This window comes from Drosophila tropicalis, unplaced genomic scaffold (assembly GCF_018151085.1).
Source record: "Drosophila tropicalis isolate 14030-0801.00 unplaced genomic scaffold, ASM1815108v1 contig_543, whole genome shotgun sequence".
Classification (NCBI taxonomy): domain Eukaryota; kingdom Metazoa; phylum Arthropoda; class Insecta; order Diptera; family Drosophilidae; genus Drosophila; species Drosophila tropicalis.
In genome coordinates, this window is record NW_027173016.1 from 62,200 (window position 1) to 70,395 (window position 8,196).

Below are 8,196 nucleotides of genomic sequence, written 5' to 3' on the forward strand. Positions count from 1 at the left end.
CCGAACACAGATGGGCAAAGGTCATGGTTCACACTAAAAGATGTGGAGGGAAGCGTTTCCGAATTTTGCGGTTTAGGTTTGATTGATGTTGTACAATGGATTAGGGAGCTAGAAGAATGCGCTTTAACCGTACAGTGAGTCAGTTACAGCTTTTTGTGTATGCAAAACAATTGTTAAAGGGAGCTGCATTATCGTTTATACGTAGTAAAAGAGATATTTGTAGTTGGGAGTCCCTGAAAGTAGCTTTGAAAAACGAATTTAGAGTAAAGGTTTCATCAGCAGAAGTTCATAGAAGACTGGGCAATCGACAGTTAAAGAGAGGTGAGAACTTGTATGAGTTTTTGTATTCGTTAATGGAAATCGCAAAGCCGATCGATTTGGATGACGAAAGTTTAATCGAGTATTTCGTAGAAGGTGTACCAGACATGAGAGCAAATAAGGCATTATTGTATCAGGCCAGAACAGTGGATGCGTTGAAAGTTCAAATAGAGACCTACTTAAAATCCTATGATCCTAGAAAGTCGTCAAAGAAAACAACATTCGAGTCATCTGTTCACAAGCAAGGTAGGATAATAGAAAGAAAAATTCGATAACAAAAGTTGATCGTGTAAGATTCCAATTATTTACAAAGTCTGTTAAATGCTCATGTATATACCGAAACCGGTATTGTAGTATCGATTGTTAGTGATAAGTATCGATTGTTAGTAATAAGTATCGATTGTTAGTAATAAGTATCGATTGTTAGTACTAAGTATCGATGGTTAGCGATAAGTCCTCGATAGGTTGAGAGACGGCGTCTCTCTTCTCTTCCGGCGACGCAACGAGCAAGTTGCATCTGCGCAGAAAACCAAAGATTAAATCCAAAAATACAAACTAATCGCTATCATTTTTACCCAATAATTAGGTGTTTACAACTCAGAAGTGGGATGACCACCCGAAAGGATACATATTTCGGGACACGGCACGCCACACGATCCACATCTAGGACGGCCGCCTCCACGCCCACCGCTGCTGGTGCACCCACTGCTGTGACTACCGCTGCAGTACCGGCGGCCACTGGAGCCGCCGCTGCTGCGCCTGCCGCTGCAGTACCGAGAGCCGCTGTGCCAACTGCTGACATACTCGCCCCTGCCGGTCCCGCCGCTGCTGGGCCAACTGCTGACATACTCGCCCCTGCCGGGCCCGCCGCTGCTGGGCCAACTGCTGACATACTCGCCCCTGCCGGGCCCGCCGCCGCTGTGCCAACTGCTGACATACGCGCCCCTGCCGGGCCCGCCCCTGCTGGGCCAACGGCTGACATACTCGCCCATGTTGGGCCAACTGCTGACATATTCGCCCCTGCCGGGCCAACCGCTGACATGCCCGCCCCCGCCGGGTCAACGGCTGCTATACGAGCCCCTGCTGGGCTAACTGATGCCACAGTCGCCCCTGCCGGGCCCGCCACTGCCGGGCCAACTGCTGACATGCTCGCCCCCGCCGGGACAACTGCTGCTATACGAGCCCCTGCTGGGCTAACTGATGCCACATTCGCCCCTGCCGGGCCCGCCGCTGCCGCATCTGCTGGGCCAACCGCTGCCACAACCGCCCCTGCTGGGCCAACTGCCGTCATACTCGCCCCTGCTTGGCCAACCGCTGCCACACTTGCCCCTGCCGGGCCAACTGCTGACATGCTCACCCCTGCCGGGCCAACTGCTGCCACATTCGCCCCTGCCGTGCCCGCCGCTGCTGCGTCCGCCCCTGTTGGACCAACCGCTGCCACACTCTCCCCTGCCGGCAACGTTGCGGCTATATTCGCCCCCGCTGCCGCCGCACCCGCCCCTGCCGTACACACCGCTGCGGTGTCCGCCGCTTACAGGCCACCTCTGCAGACTGCCGCCGCTGCACCCACTGCCGACATTGTACCCGCCGCCGCCTTAATTTCTGCTGCGGCCGCCGCTGCTGTACCCACCACCGCTGCCACTGCTGTACCCGCTTCCGCTGCCGCCACATCCATTACGGTGCCTGCCGCCGCTGCCACATCCACTGTACCTGCGGATGCTGTGCCCGCCGACTATATGTCTGCCATGTGGGCTGCGGCCTCGCTCGCCGCCCCCGTCACTCGTCCCGACGCGGACCCATGGGAAGAGGTGCCAGCTTCAGTGCCCTCCGTATCGACTGCCGCAGCCGCCATCACACCGGCCACTTCCGCCTCATGAGTTGCTACAGCTACAGCATCAAATCCTCAAACTGCAGCAGGGGATTGACGAATTCCAAGCACCGAGGCAGCAAGTCAGTGACGTGAGTGTCATTGAGAGCATGGTGGCTCGATTTTCAGCGGATACCGCATACGATGTGAAGAAATAGCTGAACGATCTGGAAGACGCATTTGAAATTCTGCAGTTGAACGATATGCCTACGGTTGGTCGCATACCGTCGTATGCTGGAAGGTACGGCGGCGGTGCTGCTGCGCACGGTATCGTTGCACAGCTACGAAGAATTGAAGGCAATCCTCTTGCGAGAATTTGGACGCTCGTGTAGCATCGAGGAAGTGTACCACGCTCTGCGTGGCCGGCGCATCAGGGCAGGCGAGGGATGTTTAAGATTCGCAATCGAGATGCAGGAGATTGCCATTAATGCTCCGATTCCGGAGAACGAGCTGGTCGACCTGATCATTGATGGATTGCGGGACAACTCTACTCGAGTCGGCATGCTGTACTCAGCTCGGACAATGGCTGAAATGAAGCCCCTACTGGAACGCTACGAGCGCCTCCGTATGCAGGCCGCTGCCTCCAGACAAAGCAATAGTGTGAAGGCGCAGCCAACAACAACTGCCGTGGCGCCTGGAAATAAATCGTCAGGCACCGTCACGAGTGAGACCAGATGCTTCAACTGCTCAGGATGGGGGGCATTACAAGAGTCAATGCCCGAAACCAATGAGACCTCCGAATTCATGTTTCAAGTGTGGCATAGTGGGCCACAGCTACAAAAACTGCCCGTCTCGAATTGGAAATGCCACCAATATCACTGCTGCCGCCGCAGCTGATGAAGCAGGAGATCGACTACACCATTTACAACTGGTGAGTGTTGCTTTTGTTTGTGATGAAGTGCAAGATAGGAAATTTATAGATATGTTTTCCCTTCTCGACTCGGGCAGTCCGAAGAGTTTTATCCGTCAATCTGAAGTCGCCTCCAACTGCCGTCTTAGCCCCCGTACATTGAACTGCCGTGGTTTAGGAAATAGCCAACTTCTATCCTTAGGCCAAGTCCAGTGTAGGGTTCGCCTCCGCAACACACAGACAATACATACGTTTGAAGTCCTGACGAACCAAGCAACCGAACTGCCGATGATTATAGGTAGAGATCTTCTGTATAAAATTAATATTAGACTCTGTAAACTGAAAGAACTGAAATATGAAAAAGAATCGTTAATACTCATGAATAAACCGACTGAATGTATAAATCCAAAATTTACTGCTGTTCTGAAGTCCTTTGACATATTTAGGGAAGAGAGAGTGATACTGCCGTATGATAGGAATGAGATTGTATCTGCCGAATTGTTGTCTGATTCTCCCCTTCCGAAAACTTCTGCTGTACCTTCGAAAACACTGAACGAAGCACTTATGGCGATAAATGCCATTGAGCTCCCTGCTGTCAGTGAGTTAGACTTTGATATAGAGCCCACGTTACGGGAAGACCGCAGCCCTTAAGTCTATTATTTCCACTTCGTATGTACAAATTGATCCAGATTTAATCAAGCCCATGAACTATGAGATGAAAATAGAATTGACTAGCCAAACTCCAATTTTCTGCCGCCCCCGCCGTCTGTCGCACCACGAACGCATGGAGGTGCGTGGGATTTGTGTCGATCTCTTGAAAGCTGGTATTATTCGCCACAACACAATGAGGAAATGTGTAGATTACCGGCCGTTAAACAAAATTACAGTTCGAGATCATTTTCCGATTCCTCTGTTAGATGATTGCATTGAACATCTGGGTGGCAAATCATTCTTCACTATCTTGGACTTGAACTTTCCACCATGTGAAAATGCACCCAGACTCAATCAAATATAAGCCCTTCGGACTTTGTAATGGCCCTTCCGTGTTCACTAGATTCGTTTATTTTGTCCTTAAGGAATTTATAAACCGAGGTCAAATGGTGATATATATGGACGACATTCTAGTCGCGTCGCATGACTTTGAAACCCACCTTGAGATTCTGAAGGAAATATTGTACGTGTTAAGAGTGAACGGGCTATGCCTGAAGCTGACGAAATGCCGTTTTGGGTATAGGGAACTAGAGTACTTGGGCTACTTAGCCAACTCCGCCGGTATCACGCCTAAACCAGCTCATATTCAGGCGATACGGGATTTGCCCATTCCAAGGGATAGCAAGGAATTAGAGCGTTGCCTAGGCCTATTCTCATACTTCCCCCGATTTGTATCAGGTTTCGCTAAGATTGCGTGTCCGCTGTCCCGATTGTTAAGAAAAGATACACCTTATGTCTTCTCCGAGGAATGCCTTGAAGCTTTCCGAACACTGAAGTTGAAATTGATCGAATCCCCCGTGTTATCTATTTACAACTCGAAGTCTGAAACAGAGTTACACTGCGATGCTAGTTCAATTGGTTTCGGAGCAGTGCAGAAACAAACAGACGGTAAATTACACCCAGTGTCCTACTTCTCTAAGATGGCCTCCGCCGCTGAATCGAAACTACACAGTTATGAGCTAGAGACGTTAGCTATAGTGTATTCCTTAAAACGTTTTGAGACATACCTTAAGTTCATCCCGTTCAAAATCGTGACCGATTGTAATTCCCTTGCGCTGACACTGAGAAATGGTGGACATTCCGCCAAGATTTCTCGCTGGGCCCTGCTGTTGGAAAACTATAACTACACGATTGTACACCGCTCAGGGGTTGGTATGCCACATGCTGATGCTCTAAGCAGAATAGAAACTGCCGCATACGTTGACGATATAAACCTCGACTTCCAACTGCAGTTAACCCAGAACCGGGACCCTGAGATTGTCAAACTCCGAGATGAGTTAGAGAAATATGAGATAGCGGATTTCGAACTGCGAGATGGAGTAGTGTACCGCCTGTCCTCGACGAGTGTACCCCAACTTTATGTCCCTTCCGAAATGATAAATCATGTCATACGAGTAGTGCACGAGAAGCTTGGCCATATGGCCACGGAGAAATGTTGTGCACAGATCAAGAAGCATTACTGGTTCCCGTGTATGAAGTCTTATGTTAACAATTACATTAAAAATTGCCTCAAGTGTATCTACTACTCCGTATTCCGAAAGTGCCCCTTCCGTTTGATACCGTCCATATTGACCATTTGGGCCCCCTTCCGTCCATACGTTCTAAGAAAAAGTATCTTCTGGTTGTCATTGACGCTTTCACCAAATTTGTGAAGCTGTACCCTGCCGCCACGACTAATTCACGTGAAGTATGTCAGACATTAGAATCTCGGTATTCGCAAATTACAGTAGACCCCGCCGAATCATCAGCGATCGAGGTACCTGCTTTACTTCCTCCGAGTTTGAAGAATTTCTTAAGGCCAATAATATAATTCATGTGCTGAATGCCACTGCCTCACCCCGGGCCAACGGCCAAGTCGAGCGGGTTAACCGTGTGTTGGGCCCCATGTTGGGTAAACTGACGGAACCTGTGGACCACGCAGATTGGGTCCAACAACTGCCGAACATAGAGTTTGCATTGAATAACTCCGTCCACTCCACAACCAAATTTGCCGCTTCCGTACTTCTATTCGGTGTTGAACAACGAGGTGTGGTAGTAGATGAACTAACCGAACGGTTGGGTGAGAGAACGGAGGAGGTCGATGCCTCAGAGGTAGACGTCCGGAGATTAGCCTTCCGTAACATTGTTAAGTCCCAAGAATATAATTCGGAATATTATTCGAAGCATCACCTCCCTGCCGTTAGTTTTGAGGAGGGAGATTTCGTAGTTATTAAGAATGTGGATACTTCGGCAGGGACAAACAAAAAGCTTATCCGGCGGTATCGTGGTCCGTATGTGGTTCATAAAAAACTTCCGAATGACCGATATGTTATCCGGGATGTAGAGGGCTCCCAAATCACCCAACTACCATATGATGGGGTCCTAGAAGCCTCCAAATTAAAGCTATGGGTTGCCCCTGATCAAGATTGCACTTCTGATAGCCAAACAAAGGCGACACCAGCCACTTAAGATTCTTATTTACCCCCCCTTCGTTGTTAACAATTGGAATCGAGGTCGATTCCTCGTCAGGACGGCCGAGTTACGATTCCAATTATTTACAAAGTCTGTTAAATGCTCATGTATATACCGAAACCGGTATTGTAGTATCGATTGTTAGTGATAAGTATCGATTGTTAGTAATAAGTATCGATTGTTAGTAATAAGTATCGATTGTTAGTACTAAGTATCGATGGTTAGCGATAAGTCCTCGATAGGTTGAGAGACGGCGTCTCTCTTCTCTTCCGGCGACGCAACGAGCAAGTTGCGTCTGCGCAGAAAACCAAAGATTAAATCCAAAAAATACAAACTAATCGCTATCATTTTTACCCAATAATTAGGTGTTTACAATCGCAAATGTTTGATCCTTCACACATGGTGATCCTTCACACATGATGAGAGACTGTAACAAGAAAACGTTTACTTGTTTTAAATGTAATGTGTTTTAAATGTAATGTAAAGATAAAGATACCACCAAAGTTGAAAGCACCAATGTTGTAGATGATAAATTAATAAAAGCATCAGGTAAATTTACTGATTCGATTTTGGAGTTAAAAGAAGTAACTTATAAATCGATTAAGTTCAACGGTCTAATTGATACAGAAACAAATTTAAGTCTCATACGTAAAATCGTGTTTGTCGATCTTGGAACAGGATATTCTAAGAGCCTTACAGGCATTGGTGGAAGTCATGTGATGACCTTTGGTAGTTTTAGCATAACTGTCAAGATAGATGGCATTGAGATGGAAGTCGAGTTTCATATCGTTCCTGATGAAAACATGGCATATGAGGCAATTTTGGGTAGAGCCATATTAGATCACGTCGATTTGGTTGTTACCAAGAAAGGTACAAAGTTTGTGAGCATCAACAGAAAAGAATCACTGTGTAACGCGAATAAATTCTGTGCTGAGTTGTTTAAGGAATTTGAAAGTATGTGTATGCACAGTGCAGAACAGAATAAAGTGGAAATCAAGAGTGACTTGTCACATATCAGTGCAGAAATCGGTAGTGAAGTCAAGAAGTTGATTAATAGTTACAAACCTATTAGAAATACAAACACTCCTATAGAAATGAAGATTGTACTAACAGATGAGTTGCCAGTTTATCAGCATCCAAGGCGTCTAGCAGAATCTGATCAGAAAATCGTTGACAGTACAGTACAAGAATGGTTGGAGGAGAAGATAATAACGCCAAGTTTTTCCGAATATGCTTCGCCTGTTGTACTTGTAACAAAGAAGAATGGGAAAAAGCGTCTGTGCTGCGATTACAGAAAGCTAAATGAGGAAGTGGTCCGAGATAATTTCCCTATGCCACAGATGGACACCGTATTAGAAAGACTTCAAAGTGCGTTGGTTTACACTACTTTAGATCTAACAAACGGGTTTTTCCATGTTCCTGTTGCGGAAAAATCTCAGAAGTACACAGCATTCGTAACTCAGAATAGTCAGTATGAATTCCTATACTTATCATTCGGAATTTCCAACTCTCCAGCAGTTTTTAGCAGATTTATAATGGCAGTAATGAGAGAATCAGTGAAGAATGGAGATGCAGTGGTGTATATGGACAATATAATTATACCAAGTGTTAGCGTGAATGATGGTCTAATTAAAATTAAAAGGGTGTTGAAGATAGCTGCGGAAAATGGGTTGAGAATAAACTGGGAGAAATGTCAGATACTGCAGAGTAAAGTTAGTTTCTTGGGCTATATGGTTGAAAACGGAAGTATTAAGCCAAGTAAGGAGAAGACTGATGCCGGTTCAAGATTCCCGATCCCACATGATAAGAAGTCAGTTCAACGATTTTTAGGGTTAACATCGTATTTCCGTAAATTTATCGAAGGATACGCAGTAACAGTTAAGCCCTTGACTGACATTTTGCGAAAGGACAACAAGTTTAAGTTTAAAGAATTGCAAATGGTAGCGTTTGAGCAATTGAAGTTAGCATTGATCAAAGGTCCTGTTTTAAAGTTATATAA

At 46.6% G+C, this 8,196-nt stretch overlaps 1 protein-coding gene across 1 annotated transcript; it reads left to right on the forward strand.

Moving 5' to 3' along the window:
- The first annotated feature begins 1,667 nt into the window (after nucleotides 1-1,667).
- LOC137575049 (antifreeze protein Maxi-like) lies at nucleotides 1,668-2,195 on the forward strand. Its single transcript, XM_068287441.1, has one exon. It carries the CDS (start codon nucleotides 1,668-1,670, stop codon nucleotides 2,193-2,195), a length of 528 nt encoding a protein of 175 aa, XP_068143542.1.
- The last annotated feature ends 6,001 nt before the right edge of the window (nucleotides 2,196-8,196 follow it).

Bases quoted from the DNA above. Each gene is read 5' to 3' on its own strand.
- LOC137575049 (XM_068287441.1), top strand. From the start codon at position 1,668: ATGCTCACCCCTGCCGGGCCAACTGCTGCCACATTCGCCCCTGCCGTG.